Source organism: Trichoderma reesei (genome assembly GCF_000167675.1).
Source record: "Trichoderma reesei QM6a unplaced genomic scaffold TRIREscaffold_32, whole genome shotgun sequence".
In the NCBI taxonomy this organism is placed as follows: Eukaryota; Fungi; Ascomycota; class Sordariomycetes; order Hypocreales; family Hypocreaceae; genus Trichoderma; species Trichoderma reesei.
Window position 1 is genome coordinate 1 of NW_006711179.1, and position 16,067 is coordinate 16,067.

Genomic DNA, 16,067 nt, shown 5'->3' on the forward strand with positions numbered 1-16,067 from the left:
TTAGGACGAGGATCACTAATAGCTTTATATAAATTAAAATATATTAATAAAATTAATATATTTTAATATATTAGCTTAATTTTTAATATAATAAATTTTATTATAATATAAAATAAAAAATAATAATAGCTTATTTTTATTATTAACTTAAGTTTAAATATATATATAAAAATATAAATAAAAATATAATTATAATAATAATAATAATAAAGTTTTTTAATAATTATTAATAAATCTTAAGTTATAATTAATTATATAAAAATAATAAATAATATAAAATAATTAAAAATTATTATTATTATTATTATTATTATTATTAATAAAGTTATTATTATTTTAATTATTTAATTAATATTAATAATTTAAAAAAATTAAAATAAACTAGTTTATTTATAATTATATATATAAATAATTAAAAAAATTAAAATATTTTAAATATTATTTAATATAAATTAATTTACTTTAATTTTTATTTTTTATAATATTTTTAATAATAATAATTATTAATATATTATATTATATTTTAATATATAAATATAAATTATATTACTTAAAATTATTAAAGTTATAATATAAATTATTATAATTTAAATAAAAATATATTAAAATTTAAATAAAAATATATTATAATTTAAATAAAATTATATTTATTTATATATATATTTATATATTTATTTATATATTTATTTATATACTTACTTATATATTTATTTATATATTTATTTATATATTTATTTATATATTTATTTATATATTTATTTATATATTTATTTATATACTTATTTATATATTTATTTATATATTTATTTTATAGTTTTTTTTTATTTTAAATAATATTTAATTTAATTTAAAATTATTTAAATAAACTAACTTTTTTATTTTTTTTTTTTTTTTAAATTAATTAAAGAAAATATTAAAATTAATCTTTTTTTAATAGCTAATTATTATTACTTATTTTAAGGTTTAAAAAAATTATAAAAAAAGATATTTATTAAATTAAATTAAGCACTATTTTATAAATAATATTAACCTATCTTATTTTAAATCTTAAAGTAGTAATAATTCTATTTATAAGGCTACAGCTCCTGCACTTAAACTAGCATTATTTAAATTAATAAAAGGGATAGGCAGGGCCTCTTATTATTAAGCTGTATTTTAAGCCTTTATATTAACTAAAATTTATTCTAACTTTAAGTTATTTTTAATTTTATAATACTAGCTTAAGAATTAATTTAATAATATTCTTAAATTATATCTAGTTTACTTATATATTAGCTTATTTTAATAGTATGCCTTATAGCTATTAGGTTTTTTAAAGATAATCTTTAAGTTATAGCACTTCTTATAATACTTTTTTAATATACCTGTTTTTTTATATAAGGTGTTTTAAAGTATTATTAAAATATATTTTCTTTATATTATAATATAGCTTTTACTTTAAAGTATATTATATTTATAATACTAATATATTAATAAAAAGCTTTTTTTAATATAATAAAAACTTTATTATCTTAAAATCTAATATTAGTAAAATATTAATTATTATTTATTATAGATTTAATTATAAAAGCTTATATAATTTAGCTTTAATAATAATATCTTTTTATTAATATATAAACTAGTGCTATTTTTATTATAATAAGCCTTATAGGCCTTTATATCCTAGTATATTTATAATATTATTTTAAAAAAAAGTAGTTATTATTAGCTTTTAATACTTAATAATATTAATAGCTATTATAAATAAAAAAGAATATAAATAAGAAATATAAGTTAATAATAAGGGGAAAAACTTATATATTACCTTACTTTTAAGTAAAAGAAAAAAGAGTATAATACTTTTTACTTTTTATATAAATATTAATTTACTTTCCTTTAAATATATAATATATTTCTACTTATATTTATTTAAGTTTCTCTTTTAACTATAAAATTATTTATTAAAAGACCTTAAATAAACTTTAATTAATTTTAAAAAAAATTTATAATATTTTTAAACTTACTTTATATTTAATAGTATTTATTTATTATTTTTTAAGCTATTTATATTATAAAGTAAACTATAAATATTTACTCCTTATATAACTTTTAAGCTATTATTTAATAACTATTTATTTATTAATTCTTTTTTACTTTAGGTTTAGATTTTAGTTAATATATAAATATATTTAAATTAATTTTAAAAATAAATAAAATTAATTCCTTCTTTTTATTATATTAAATAATAAATATAAGTTTAAGTATTTATAATTAATTCCTTAATTATAACCTAAATAATAATAGTTAAGCTATATATATATAGGTAATCTTTAGCGCTAAAAGAAATATTAAGCTGTTTATATATAAGTAATCTTTTTTCTAGCGCTAGGGATTACCTATATATATCTATATATAGCTTACATGGGTGACTTATAGACAGCTTGTCTTACTAGTTAAGATGCATAGGTGAGAACAGATGTGCAGCACAGGCATGAAGCGGCAGAACTTCTTGATTGGTTAAAATAGAAAGATGTTACGATGATACACTGGCTTAGAAGATGCAGAAGCAAAGAATACGGAAGACATACCGAGAAGGAAAGAGTCATAGAGGGTGTGTGTGTATAGGACGACGGCCCGTGGATAGAGCCAGACTCGGGAGCTCTTTGCAGAGTCAGCAGCAACCACCATAAGGTACATGTAGCTCAGAGACGAGAACGAGAGCCAAGCACCAAAAAGCCAATGAGCGCACAGTCATAGCCGACATGTCTTGGAGCAGGATCTCAGTCTAGAGGCGTGGCTTGCGTGCCACAACAAAAGTCCGCAGCCTTGAGTACGAAGACACGTTCGAACCGAGGCCAGTGAGGCATACATGCTTCTTGCCCTCAACTTCCATGTACCTCTATACCACAACCACCTATAGGTACCTATGACACACATTCCATACCAATTGGAAAGGGCACTACAGAAAGACCGTGGCTGTGCATCAGCGTGCTCTGGCATCGTGTACCTGTTGATATTGACATACTTTGCAGGATGGGAGATTGAGTTGTGGCTGTTGAGGCGAGGCTTTGACCAGGGCCGGGGTCAGTAGCGCATCGTGCAATCTCAGAAATCACCACAGCAGGTGAAGTGCTCTAGACAGCTGTCAACAAAGACCTGGTACTACTAGTATGACACAGTCTACGCTGAACACTACCTATTCATCCCATGTTTGGCTCCAATTGCAGTGCTTCGGATAACCGGATCAATTGCTGTCACAGGGCCGGGACCAGGATCAGATAGATGTATGCCCAAGACAAAAGGTCTCGCTGCAACACATATGAGATGATGACAGCATCGGTATGACGCAGTCCGCTACAGAGAGTCTTGCATCTCCGGCCACTCTCTGATGATAGCCATATGGATGTTTATTCCAAATAGCATTCATTGGTCGCTTTCAAGACAAAGCATGACAAAAACTTGTCAAAGAGACATACGGTCGACTCAGCTTGCTCCCATCAGTATACGCGTCTCAACTCTCATTTGACCACAAAAAAGGGCGGATAGCACAGCCATAGAGACCTGGTCACCTGCGCCGCTCGCGAATGAGAGGATTGCAATCATGCCCTATGCAGCAGGCACGAGTAGAGCCGTAGCGTTGCATTTTCCCTGGTTTCCGGCACGGGCTGAGCCTGTTATTAGCGGCTGCTCCTCATCCTTCGGTCCGTCCACCCGTCTGACTCCGGCTATACATACGACTGGAACCAGTACGGCGTATCGAGTGAGATGCAAAGGAGTGTAGGTACACTTTGCTGTTTGTATGTGATGCTTACGCTCTTCTGCGTCTGCATTCCTTCCGTTTAGGTGAGTCCCGTAGGGCTGCAGGAGTAGGTACCCTACATGCATCACTTGTATGTATGTACCGTGTGTATATATATATATATATACATATTTACCTAGGGACATATTGTTTAATCTTGAATTTTGTTTCTAGAATAGGCGTGAGTTACGATCCGGCTACCTGTGGCGTGAGAATCTCACTGATCGTCGCGCATCTTAAAGGGGGAGAGGATCCTCCAGGTCCTGTTCTGATCTGCAGCGAGGCCAAGGACCTGGTAAGCCTTGCCCCCCAAAGGTGATCGGATCCAATGCCTATTTGATGGTTAATATGAAATGTTTCCAGGATGCTTTAGTCTTGACAGTGGTTTTGAACCTGTTCAGACTACTCTTCTCGCCGGCGCATACTATTGGTATGCCTCACCATTTTCGTCCCTACCTAGTCAGTGCGCTTATGCGAGGGGTCCATACCCTCCTACAAGAGACAAGAATTACCTTGCTATCCGCCTTGCGACCGTACATTGGTAGAAACAGAAGTGCTACATACTCGCCTACAAGATGCATGCGCGTTGCTATCAACAGAATTAGAAACGCTGTCACACATAAAGGAGCTCCTGTCTCATCCCTTTAGCCTTATGCTTACCGGGTAACGTAACAGACCTACTTGTAGGAGCATCCCACGCCTCAAACAACAACCACAACTATTACGCAGCCCAAATCATCTTTGTCTCGCCTTGTTGAAGAATCGCCTTGTATTCTGACACAATACGAGAGAAATCCGCTCGTGTTCACCATAGAAGACCATCATACGAGAAGGATGTTCTGGGTAAACGGATAAGCTGAAATAGACAGACACAAACTGGCACCATTGGTGGCGTGGATGGCCTGCGCCACAGCCGAACCGCCCCGAGCCGGACATGGAGCCTTGGCCTCGGGTTCGGATCCGAAGCGCCGGGGTCAATTGATGCGTAGGTATTGAGAGTTGCTCATGACGATACAAGCTTTCCTCTTCCCAAATACATGCAATATCCCCCAGATGAAGTATGCATTTGGTGGAGAAACGTCTTCGAACTGCCACTCGCCTTTTCATACGTGTACGCCCCTGATCTTCCGCATATGCAAGTCAATGCAGTGCTGATGGTAATCCTCCGGCGCAAAAGCCCTGGCTAAAACGCATGCAACCACTTTGACGCACAGAGAGCTATGCTAATCAACCTGTGTCGTCAATACGAAGTCATTGAAAACAAGCATATCTAAGCTTGCCGCGAGCTTTGTGTAACTTGGGGGCAGGTTGCCTGGGCTTCCATCGCTCAGAATAATTTGAACGAGCAATTGATGTTGCCAACTGTGCCGAGATGGGAAAATTCTCTTCGACGAGACGGTATCAATTGGATAGACTGGCTTAAGTCATTCATACGTGCCGAGGTCAGCGGACTACCAGTGACCTTCCGTGTAAGTCTGCGCGGAGTAGGTTGGCCCTTGAACACCAAACACGAGACGAAATAACCGGAAACTAAACAGTCAAGTCATTGCACCACCTGTAGAAGGAGCATCACATAGACTGGCTCGACTATATCCGTGTCCGCCGCTGCCACGCTTATTTTGTCAAACCGGTTGCCAGCTCCAAGCTACTCCGCCAACAGGGGTGCCGGCGATATGCGGGCATACTATTACTGTACCTACCGGGAAAGCAAAAAGTTCCCAACAAGACGGGGCACATGCTTAAACGGGTCCTCGGCTAATGTCGTTATAAGCCTCTCCGGGAGACAACCAACAACAACTACAACAACAACAACAACAACAACCAGCCCTTTGGTTGAGAGAATCTCAATGAAGAGCTGCGCAACTTGGCTGTCAAAAGCTGTCAACCCACCCTGGTATGTTGCCTAAAGAAAAGTGGGTGCAGTGAGTCACGGAGAGATCTCATTTCACACAAACGGTGGCATCCATGCGTCGATGCGGCCAGATTTCTGCCGGTTGTGGAGTGATTAACCAGGGCCCTGGTTCCTGGGCCTTGGGTCTGCGGGAAAGGAAAGTGACTGGCATGTGCACGCGGTGTTGCATTTCTTCGGAACCTGACGATAGAATGGGGAGAGTTTACGACATAGGGAATCCGACTGGTGGAAACTGATTCCGTGTTAAGTCACGTCAACTTTGAGAACTGGCGTTTGCAACACCGGGCTTGACATCATTCACTCGTCTTCTATTTGGTAGGTATGCAAGATGAAGCTTCATGACACAGCAGGTAAAGGAACGACAATCGAGCGCCAGCGAAATGTTATATGAATTGTCAAACTAAGACATGAAAAAGTGACAGAAAAGATAAAGAAAGAAGACACAAGTATAAATCAAGACCCTCAATAAGCATGGAAGCGTGCCCACTCTGCTCGTCACAGAAGCCATGCCAGCATTGCATCCCCCATCCTGTTCGTCCATCTCGTCCGTAGGCCACAGGCTTGTAACGCTCACATGCGAGCCCGACCGAGATAGGCGGGTTGGAACCTGGGCATAAAGGTCACCTTGAGGTACGCGGCGTTGTCCCTCAGTTGTTCAGGCGTCATATGGGGGCCCAGTGGCTCTCCGCCGCCGTTTCTGCCTCTCCAGACCACGAACATATCGGTGTTGTAACGGTCGTAATCAAAGAACCTCATGAGATCGTGGATGGTATGACTGGGGCCAATCTCCAGCTCATACCTGCACTTGATCTCGCGAACCCGATTGAACTCGATCTCTGAAACCCTGAGGAAGAAGCTAGGGCGTGCCGGAGGGGGAGGAGGAGGCGGCGGCGGCGGCGCCGCTTGCGGTGTTTGAGAATAGATGTTGACCGAAGCAATGAGAGGACCGGCAGCAGGGGCGGCGGCGACAGCAGGAGGTCCAGAAGCTGCAGGCCCTGGAAGCGCAGGAGATCCCCCGAAACCCCCAGGTCCGCCGGGTCCGCCGGGTGCTCCGGGTGCTCCGGGTGCCCCAGGTCCCCCAGGTCCAGGCGGAGGTGCAGGTGGTGTACCTTCGAGTCTGATAACGGGTGGTTGACCACAGTCCGAAGGATACCATGAATCCCCTCCATAAGGCGGAAATCCATCGCCCCCCCTACGGATACGCGTCATGCTGTACTCATCAGAGCTTTCATGGTATTCCCAGTGGTGTTCGTGCATGCTGTTCGTCCTTCTGGTTCGTCTCGATCGCGGATCGACGAGTATGTTTCTGAAAAACGAGGGCATATAGCAGGTGGCTCTGATGCCGTAGGGGCGAATTGTCTTGTCTCGATGTGGCGGTGGTGATAATGGTCGCGGTAGTGATGCTGAGATGAAAGCAGCAACTTGACGATGAGACATGATCCATCTTTAATACTCGAGCTTGATGGTCTTGACAGCATATTTCGTACTTTGGATACCGCCACTTGACGGCATGTTGAAACAGAGGGCCTGACTGAGCCTTTGTCTCTCCAGGACAGTTCAATAGAGAGCATGAGGCAAGGTGGGAACGATGATTGAACAGAGCTTGGTGATTGTGCGGTCTTTGAGCTCTGCCGGTCCTGGACTCTCATTGGAAGGGACAAGACGAGGATGGTATTGCATGACGATATCTTTCCTGTGTTAGTCATGTCATGTTACTGATTCAAAGGAACGGCCATGGACGTGATGGCCCGTCGAGCTGGTCTGTTGCTGGGTTATCTTTGGTGGTGATCCAGTTGAAAGCACAAAGAGCATTGAACCGCCTGAAGCTATGACTTGATCCGGCATGCAGGTGAGGCTCAAGACAACACTGAAAAGAGATATGAAAGGCGACAAGACATGCACGTAGCTATTGCAGATCGCTGCCTGGGGGCTTTGCCTGTTCATGATGCAAGAACTTGGTTCTTTGTGGATGAATCACTGATGTGAACAGAACAGGTGAAGTTGTGCTTGAGCTGCTCCTTGGTTATTATGAGGAAAGGTATGAGGGAGGAAACATCAACTGGCTGAACAAAGGCGCAATCCAATCTGGCCAATCGAAGGCGTGGGAAGCAAAGAGAAGGCGCCCGTACAGTATGAAATGATAGTACATACTACATACCTATGTAGCAATTGCTTATCTGCGGCAAGCGGGGCAGCCCTGATTCGCCCCCGGAAAAAGGTGCAGCCCATCGCCGGAAAGGCCAGCAAAGCCCCCAACGAAAAAAGCGACAAGCCTCGGGGTACGACACGTTGAACTTGGACCTTCACACGACCAGCAAAGACGACCGTTCCGTTGCTCGCCAAGTCAAGACCACGGGACCTTCCCCAGTTTCTATTTGCGAACTCGCCCTTCAGCATCACTGCCGCTTGCAGTCGTCGACACAATGGCCATCAGTCCGCAGATGTAAGTGCACGAGCTTGGTTCATGTTGTGGCGGCCTTTCTTTGTCGCGGAGGCCAAAGACGGAGGCCGAGGCACAAGGAGGACGGAGGGCAGGACAAGGCAACGAATTGCTTGTCGCAGACAATGGGACACGTACCTACGCAATGGAAACAGCTCGCTAACTGCCGGCGCCAGCACCAACCTGATGATCATACTTGGTATGATGCAGGTCACCAAGAGGATTCCCTTCGAAGACGAGAACGTGCTCAACATTGTGCGCGCCATCTACATCGCCAGCAATGTCCTCATCGCCGCTCTCTACTTCTACATCCAGGTCCAGATCAACAAGAAGAAGGGTAAGGCTCTGCATGCGCCTCTATGGGTCGACGACACGGGGCGTCTTTGACGCTACGTGTTCGCGGCTGTTTGTTCAGTCAAGGTTGCTGACGTTGTGTCTTTGTTTTCCGCTTCTAGACATGACCACTCTCAAGTACGTTGAGCCCGCACCCATGGGCTCCTCCGAGGAGGGCAAGCTCGTCACCACCACGATCCACGCCTACGACCTCAACCAGCTCCGCCAGGCCTGGCGCGGCCAGCTGATGGGCATCGCCATGATGTCCTTCATGCACCTGTACATGAAGTACACCAACCCCCTGGTCATCCAGAGCATCATCCCCGTCAAGTCTGTCCTCGAGAGCAACCTCGCCAAGATCCACATCTACGGCCAGCCCGCCTCTGGCGATCTCAAGCGACCCTTCAAGCAGGCCCAGGGCTTCATGAGCGCCATGCAGGGTGCCAACGGCTCCGTCCAGAGCGACAAGAAGGCCGTCGAGGCTGCCGAGAAGGCCGGCCGTGGCGGTGCCAAGGAGGAGTAAAAGAATGCATAGAATAAATGTACCATATTTGAGCGGACACGAAAAAGGGCTCTTTTGGGCGCGGCATCGGATTTCATAACGGGTACAAAGTTCTAGCTTTGTTTTTGGGAATACATCACCCGGCGCACCGTCTTTGAGTGTACTGGTTCTCCTTCCAGCGATGCTGCGAACAAAGTATTGTCTGTGCCCTCCCGTTGACATTCATGATGATTGTGCAGTTCGCATACCAATAGCCACGCTCGCACATGATTCCTCTCCCACTGGAAGACGATCATGTGGCGACAGATTCGCCATCAATTCTTTTGTGATAGTATCTAAGCCGTCAATGTCTGACTTTAGTCCGGTGTGGTCTGTAATCAAGTCACGTTACCTCGCGTTAGGTGGGCGATTATCCCACTTGCCCAGTCACGTCTTTGCCCCTCGCGCATCATCGATCTTTCAACACCCAAAGTGACTTGCCTTCATGCCTCAAGCACTGCTGTAAATCTGGCCTATTTTTTACTGAATTGTTCTTAAACCACCTTCAGATTTCCAGCACCGTTTGTACGACTCTTGTTCCACAGACGATGGAGCGTCCAACCACGCCGCCGGCCCCGAGCAGACCGGACATTGCGTCATCGCAAACTCCAGAGATGACAAGGCGCATAGTATGTATCGCCACGGTTATGCGCGCGAGAGCCGGCGACTGACCGTAGAATTGGATTCATAGGAAGAGAGTCGTCTGCGAGCCAAAGCCATTCGCGAACAGCGAGAAGCCGAGCAGCGAGCCTCGGGCACTGCGTCGGTGCTCCCCAAGTCGGCCGCCGGCTTCATACCCACCGAGAACGTGCACGTCTCGAAGCCGATCAACGGGAAACGTACCTACACAGAGATTTCCACCGGAGACATTGCGGGAGGCAGCAATCGTGATGCGCGCAACGCGGGCGACGAGGCGGCCCTGCGACCGGCTCGCAAGTTTACAAAGTTTGTAGACTACAACATGAGCTCGATGACAGACACAAAAGGTGGTTTTCTTTCCATGGAGGACGACCCTCACAACTATGCGCTGGGAGCTCAGAAGCCCGGCCAGGTGGACGAGCAGAGGCCAAAGGGCATGACGATTCAGGAATGGGAGAAGCAAAAGACGCTTAAAAACCTGAGGCGACTAAAAGCAGGCCCTTTTGAGCCGGGTATCAGCGTTTTGGATGATCAGAAGACGAGGAAGAAGTGCAGAGAATGCGGCAGTCTGGAGATTGACTTTGTCTGGGAAGAGGTCTTTCACGTCTGCGTGTGCAACAAGTGCAAAGACAAGTATCCCGAAAAGTATTCTTTGTTGACCAAGACGGAGTGCAAGGAAGACTATCTCCTGACAGATCGTAAGTCCATCCTTTTACACTGGCGACATCTGCGATACTAACGACATATGTGTCTGCCAACAGCTGAGTTGCGGGATCCTGAGCTGCTTCCGCATCTGAACAAGCCAAATCCGCACAAATCTCATTGGCACGACATGATGCTGTTCTTGAGATTTCAAGTCGAGGAATATGCCATTGGCACGAAATGGGGATCGGCAGAAGCACTGGACGCCGAGTACGAGCGGCGTGAAACACAAAAGAAGGCGCGCAAGGAGGCCAAGTTCAAAGAGAAACTGCTGGACCTGAAGCGCAAGACGAGGACCGAAGCATTCCGACGACAGGCCGGAACGCTGGGAAACAAGAATGGCGCGCCGAGCAAATTTGGCGATGCCGTGGGTGGTGGAGGACGGCATGTGCACGAATGGGGCAGGACTGTCGAGAACGAGGAGGGCATGACGGTCAAGACGTGCGTGACGTGTGGCATGGAAGTGGAAGAGCTGGAGTTTTGATGCAAGCGACAAAGGGTCAACCCCACGGACAGGCTTCTTCTCAGCGGCAGGCTCGCCTGAGTCCATACCCGACTCAGATTGATCGAGCGGACTTGGGCAGATTCTGCTGATGGCCTCCTGATATATTCACCCGCCGTTATGATATCTCGACTGGTCCGATCGCTGGAACTCATTGAACAGCCACGAGAGTCCTTCCCAGCTTTGAAGCCGATCGCCAAGCCTGAGGACGAGGCGAACAAGAGGCATTCGGCTTGGCTGCGTCGAGGTTATTTGCCCACATCCTGACAATCATACTCGCTAGCCAGCTCTTGCTGCTTTACATCTCACAGAAAGCCGACAGCAGAGTTCGCAAAGGGGCTTCCTTGCTGGCTACACCGGTCACCAACACCAACTGCCAATCCTCGATCAAGAAGCGATGAGCGCGAAGTTCTTTGAGCGCTGCGGTGCACGATAATTCCTTCAAATGGCCTGCCATGTCATTCAATTGGAAACCCTTATTGATTGATATGCTGGACTGTTGGTGTGAGAGTTGCGGGGAAACGAGTCCACCACTTGCGGCATCGAAGGCGACTACATCTTCTCCCTTTGCTCTTCGGACGATGTATCACCTTTTGAGTTTTTCGCAGATAGCGAAGGAAATTCTCTTGACAGCATCAGGCAGCTGACCTTTCCAACGGACACTTGGCAGCATTCGAAGCGCCATGACAGCGCCCGTTATTGTCGCAGCGAACTGTCGGTGCAGCTTCATTCAACTCGTACAACACACCATGATTTGACGCCCGCATTGTGTGTCACACACACCGGTGAATATATGCAAGACGCTCCATCACACATCAATCACTCGCACGCCGTCTGGCTGCTGAGGGGGGGAAATGACAGGTTACATCGCATCTCGTCTTATGCCGCTGTTCTACTAGGACTTGACTCGCCGTAAGGCTGCGCGTGCGCCGATCTTTTGCCCTTGCGAGCTCCCACGCGTCCTCACACGCGGTGCTGGTAGTATTGCGGCTTCAGATCCATCACAAATGCACGGATCAGGGGGCCGGACGGCCGAGTCGTAAGCATGCTGGGCCTCCGCAAAGGCCACCTGCATTGCTGGAGCAATTGTTCGATAATGCCGCCGATCAGCCGCTGCAGCAATGTCTGGCAAGACTTTTTCGATCGGAAAATGCATCGACGACTGCTATGGACGGACCCTGATGCTTGTGGTGCCCGGCAGGTCTCCTACACGGAGAGCACACCGCTCATATCGGACAGCTCTCTTATCACAACGACTGGAATCAACAGAGTCTACTGGGTCAACGGCCAATAGACCGGATTGCAATGGATGAAGAATCACATCTGGCACATACATATTTTCCCCTTTCAACGTAATGCCTCCGTTCAAGCGGATCTTGTTCTTCTTATTGCTTTTCTTTTCCTTTCTTTTTTTCACATGACAGGCTATTAATAGGCGATGGCGCGCCATAGTGAACGTTATTTCCCACTATGTCCATGATCCCTTGCGTTGGCTTTTCTTTCTTTCTTTCTTTTCCCTCTTCTCCTTTTTGCCTCGTACCTGTCATCATGTGCCTTGGCTGTTCCTCTTCTGGTGTTGCATGGTAGACTGCAAACGGCATTAGCAGCATCTGATTGACGTGGTACGATCTATAAACGAGATTGAAATCGAATGTCACCAGGATTCGAGGCAGAACACCCCCCCTGTGTGTTTTCTTCCCGATGCTCCGTTGCTTCTGTGCATTATTGATACCCTTTACAATTTCCTGAGCTCGAAATCAAACTTTCAAGCTGCCATTATTCTCGACACTGGGTCACGACTACTGGTGACAGAGTTGAAACAGGAAAACGGAACACAGGATATGCAATAGAACAGGCACAGGCAAAGTCACCAGCTGCGTGCTCTCGCCAACCAATGCCAGCACTTTGAACGACCCAATCGCGGAGGCTCCGATAAGTCTGTTGCAGACCGAGGTCTCCACAAGGCAATGAAATGTCCAGGGGTACCAACAAGAGATTCCAAGACCTTGGCAGAACGGCCCTGGTCATACACCGGGGTTCTGGCGCGTGCCGGGCCTGGGATGCTGGACCTGGCCTATTCCCATGCTTACGACAAGTCGCAGCAAGAGATGTCAGAAGGTTGAGGGAGAGGGAGAGAGAGCAGCACCCACATAGGGACAAGTATTATAGGGAGAGGCACCGACACATGATGCGCAGGAACCCAACCAAACGGCCTATGACGAGAGCTCACAGATAAAGGACAGCCTGGTCGACACCGCCATCTCAGACATGAAGTTATATTGCAGACTACTAGCAGGACTACTAGTCGCTATGCTGCTTATTGCACGAGGAATGCGAAAAAGCACTATCACCAAGCTATGCCCAATATTCCCCGCGCGCTTGCGGCGCTGATCTTCGAAAATGGCAAAACTGCTTCATAGCGCTGGCCGTTGCATGACTCCGGCGACGAGGCCGTTATTTCACAGATAACACAGATTGAGACTGCGACGGGCGGGCGCGGCCTTGATGGAGCTGGTTTTCTGACCGAGGGGGTTCAGTCTGGGATCGAGGACAACCTCTCTGTCGGCGTCCTTACGGGCCACCCAGGGGTTCTTTGTTACAGCCCTCGAGCTGCGCCTTATTATTGCGACGGTGGCAGAAACTGGGAGGCATGCATGTCAAGGAGAAGGGAGGCCGTGTAAGAGTTTGGGCCAGGATTACGGAGTAGTAGTAGTACTCGTACGGAGTACGGAGCAGCGCCTGGGCATGGAGACGCAGCACGACGCAGGCCGGGGGTCGTTTGCCCAAAAGCAGCTACTGACCAGAGAGAGAGAGACCAACCCCGTCTGAGTAGCTGCTCACGGCTCGCTCCACAGGTTCCTCCTCGACTGCGACGGGCGGCCGTTCCTGAACGTGGCACGAAGCTGAACGTTGTGACGTGCATTTACACGCTTTCCCTTCCAACCCATCCATCCCACGTCCCCGGCATGAGGCTCTCCTCCTCCCCCCCTCCCCCCCATCGGTATTGCTAGCGGTGGCGTCCGCTTCCTCTTTTGCTTGCGCGAAGTGGGTGGAGTGAGGCCGGCTCTCGTTAATTACCTGCATCTGCCTCTCCAAGAAACTGGTGGCCCTTGTCTGTAGTAAGGTATTACGAGGTACGAAAGTTCCGTTGTGGCTCTTGGCCCGATTCTCGACCTTTTGGGGGGGGGGGAGGAGGAGGAATGAGAGCCCTGCAGTTGCTCCTACAAGTACAGGGTGCATCCCGCTCCTATTAGTACATCGTCCTCCCGGTCGCCCTCCCCCTTGAGAACGAACGACGAAAAGACTCGGACTCGCAATTCGGCGTGGACTCGGGTACCACATGGATGGACGGTAATCGGGCTCGCAACACCACGGCCAAATGGGATTTGGGGTAGTTGAGGACTACGGCGTCGTGGCCAACCCAGTCAACTGGTCCCTAACCGCCATTTCCACCTGTTTGTCAAGCCCTCCCCCAAAACTGATGCCCTTTCTTTCTTTTTCCTCGCCTTTTCTTGTTTCTTTTGTCCATCATTGCTAATACAAACGGGCCCCCATTGGCGGATACACACAGTCATTGTCATTCTCCGCCTCGTCTGCCGAGCCTGCTTCGCCCGCGGCAGATATGGCCGCCTCGGCCTCGACGATGCCATCACCCTCGTCTGCCTCGTCATCCTCATCGCCAGCAGCGTGTGCTCCAGCATCGGCATAGGCTACGGCCTGGGCCGGCGCGAGAAGACGCTGGGCGCGGAGCAGCTCAAGGAGGCCATCAAGTGGAACGCCATCATCAACGCCGTCGTCATCTGGTCCTTTTCGCTGCCAAAGTTCGCCATCATCGCCATCCTCAAGCGCATCCTCAACTATGGCGCCAAGACCATGGCCGCCTTCCTCGCCCTGGCCTTTGTCAGCCAGGGCGGCATCCTCGCCGTCTCCGTCTGGTGGTTCGCCCAGTGTCAGCCTGTCGCGCACCAGTGGGATCCCGATGTCGAGGGCACCTGCGCCAGCGTCGACATCTTGACCAAGCTGGCGTTTGCGACGACGGCCTACTCGGCCTTTCTCGACCTCTTCTTTGCGTTTTACCCGATCCCTTTCATCATGAAGCTCAACATGCCGCTCAAGAACCGCCTGGCCGTGTGCTTTGCGCTGGGGCTCAGCGCCATGGCGAGTATCGTCTCCATCTACAAGCTGTCTGTTTTCACAGAGGCCTTCAACAGCATGGCCGAGGATCGAACATGTAAGTTTCTCCCCCCTCCCCTCCTCCTAAGCTTCCATCGCCACCAAAGCAAAAAACAACCTTGAGAGAACACTTCACACACTGCTAATCATACCACCAAAAATAGACTCCGTCCCCTACCTCGACATCTTTGGCGTCGCCGAAGGCGCCCTCCTCATCATCGGCGCCTCCCTCCCCACGCTGGGCCCCCTCTTCCGCCTGCTCAAGGGAAAAGTCACGTCCTACGCCAGCAGCCACAGCGCGTCCGGCCGCCGCTCGGGCGATCGCAGCCAGAACAATCCCTCGTCGCTCACGAGCAGCTCATGGCGGCCTAAGCGCAGCGGGACCAACAACATTAACAACGACAACAATAACAACTACAACTACAACAACTACAACAACAGTAGCAGTAGCAGCAAGCATCAGTTCAGCAGCAACTGCGTCGACTACGACGACGAAGAGGGCGTTTCGACGACGGGATTGCACTCGCATTCCAGCATCGACGACATTCCGCTTGTGGCGACGGCCAAGCCCGTCGCGAGGCTACGTGAGGATCCGTTCAAGGATGAGATGGTGTAGCCACAAATGTGCTGCGGCCTATCATTGAACGAGGCTGGTTCCTCCATCCATCCACGCATCCATCCCTCTAGCAAAGGTGCACGTTATCACTATCTAATATCTACCACTTCTTTGATAATGGAAGTGGTGAGATATAGTAGATGAGTGGTAACTGAAGCCTTTCGCTGCCTCAGCCTCGCTGATCCTGCCCAAGGGCCAAGACGCATCATCTTCTGACGACAAAATGTCACGTTTACGACTCAGTCAAAGGCCACACCAGACTTGTTGTTGCATCTCCTCGGACTCTGATTTTCCTTTGTTACTACTCACTACCGGCCTTCATCTCTCGTTATCTCACCCCCACACACACACACCCACACATCCCCTCCTGCCGGCACCGGCTAATGAGGGAAAAAAAGACTCCATCTGCGGGATGCGGGGCGATTTCACCT

At 46.7% G+C, this 16,067-nt stretch overlaps 4 protein-coding genes across 4 annotated transcripts; 3 read left to right on the forward strand and 1 right to left on the reverse strand.

Moving 5' to 3' along the window:
- Nucleotides 1-6,260: 6,260 nt before the first annotated feature.
- Nucleotides 6,261-7,202, reverse strand: TRIREDRAFT_112040 (uncharacterized protein; the record flags this gene model as incomplete). Its single annotated transcript, XM_006969415.1, has 2 exons — nt 6,261-6,996; nt 7,144-7,202. 2 exons carry the CDS (start codon nt 7,200-7,202, stop codon nt 6,261-6,263), a joined length of 795 nt encoding a protein of 264 aa, XP_006969477.1.
- An 803-nt stretch (nt 7,203-8,005) lies between these two features.
- On the forward strand, nt 8,006-8,992 carry TRIREDRAFT_82150 (uncharacterized protein). The gene is made up of 3 exons (XM_006969387.1): nt 8,006-8,133; nt 8,307-8,467; nt 8,586-8,992. Exons 1-3 carry the CDS (start codon nt 8,114-8,116, stop codon nt 8,984-8,986), a joined length of 582 nt encoding a protein of 193 aa, XP_006969449.1. The 5' UTR covers nt 8,006-8,113; the 3' UTR covers nt 8,987-8,992.
- A 560-nt stretch (nt 8,993-9,552) lies between these two features.
- TRIREDRAFT_69998 (uncharacterized protein) lies at nt 9,553-10,829 on the forward strand (the record flags this gene model as incomplete). The annotated part of the gene is made up of 3 exons (XM_006969388.1): nt 9,553-9,633; nt 9,696-10,341; nt 10,405-10,829. The coding sequence occupies 3 exons, from the start codon at nt 9,553-9,555 to the stop codon at nt 10,827-10,829; spliced, it is 1,152 nt and encodes a 383-aa protein (XP_006969450.1).
- Nucleotides 10,830-14,226: 3,397 nt separating this feature from the next.
- On the forward strand, nt 14,227-15,300 carry TRIREDRAFT_40156 (uncharacterized protein; the record flags this gene model as incomplete). The annotated part of the gene is made up of 3 exons (XM_006969382.1): nt 14,227-14,302; nt 14,419-15,078; nt 15,185-15,300. Coding segments are annotated over 3 exons (852 nt in total), but the record flags the coding sequence as incomplete, so codon positions are not given.
- Between the last annotated feature and the right edge of the window lie 767 nt (nt 15,301-16,067).

What these genes read in the sequence shown, in the direction of transcription:
- TRIREDRAFT_82150 (XM_006969387.1), top strand. Translation starts at nt 8,114, where the DNA reads ATGGCCATCAGTCCGCAGAT. An exon ending in ATGGCCATCAGTCCGCAGAT is followed by an intron (nt 8,134 to 8,306) that starts GTAAGTGCACGA and finishes TGCCGGCGCCAG; the next exon opens with CACCAACCTGATGATCATAC. An exon ending in CCAGATCAACAAGAAGAAGG is followed by an intron (nt 8,468 to 8,585) that starts GTAAGGCTCTGC and finishes TTCCGCTTCTAG; the next exon opens with ACATGACCACTCTCAAGTAC.